Source organism: Eimeria mitis, genomic scaffold, assembly GCF_000499745.2.
Source record: "Eimeria mitis Houghton genomic scaffold, Emh_scaff1112, whole genome shotgun sequence".
NCBI lineage: Eukaryota > Apicomplexa > Conoidasida > Eucoccidiorida > Eimeriidae > Eimeria > Eimeria mitis.
Genome location: NW_013567658.1, coordinates 11,521 through 12,017, shown reverse-complemented (window position 1 = coordinate 12,017; position 497 = coordinate 11,521). Strand labels below are relative to the sequence as shown.

The 497-nt window shown below is 58.8% G+C and overlaps 1 protein-coding gene across 1 annotated transcript in view; it reads right to left on the bottom strand.

The window, feature by feature from the left end:
* Positions 1–125: 125 nt before the first annotated feature.
* EMH_0029830 (uncharacterized protein) overlaps positions 126–497 on the bottom strand; it is a gene marked incomplete at both ends in the record, with an annotated part of 4,824 nt that continues 4,452 nt past the window's right edge. Inside the window, 2 exons of the mRNA XM_013494347.1 lie at positions 126–188; positions 347–405. Of these exons, the coding sequence (XP_013349801.1) occupies positions 126–188; positions 347–405 (122 nt within the window). The remainder of the gene's footprint in view (positions 189–346; positions 406–497) is intronic.

The window sequence follows — 497 nt, the reverse complement described above, 5'->3', positions numbered from 1 at the left end:
CTTGGGGGCCTCTGAGATCCTCGGGGGCCCCCGAGAGCCTTGGGGGCCCCTGGGGGCCCCCGAGAGCCTTTGGGGCCCCCGCAAGCATTGGGGGCCCCTGGGAGGGCCCCTGGGGGCCCCCTGGTTTATTCTATGGGGCCCCTTTGAGGCACTGTTGGCAGCACAAGCAGCACCCGGACGGACTCCAGCTGAGGTCAGACGGCACACAAACCCTAAACCCTAGTAAACCCTAAACCCTAGTAAACCCCAAACCCTAGTAAGCCCTAAACCCTAAATACTGGAGAGCTAATCAAGAAAAAGAGAGAGAGAAGCAAAAGGAAAGAGCTGCAGATACACCCGAACTCACTCCTTCATTCTGCAGCACCACGGACAGCCAGCCGTGCACGGCCTCATCCTCTGGAACCACTGCAACACCGCAGCAGCTCAAACCCTAAACCCTAAACCCTAAACCCTAAACCCTCGACACTAACGGTGATGTCTAGGGGGGGGCTATGACC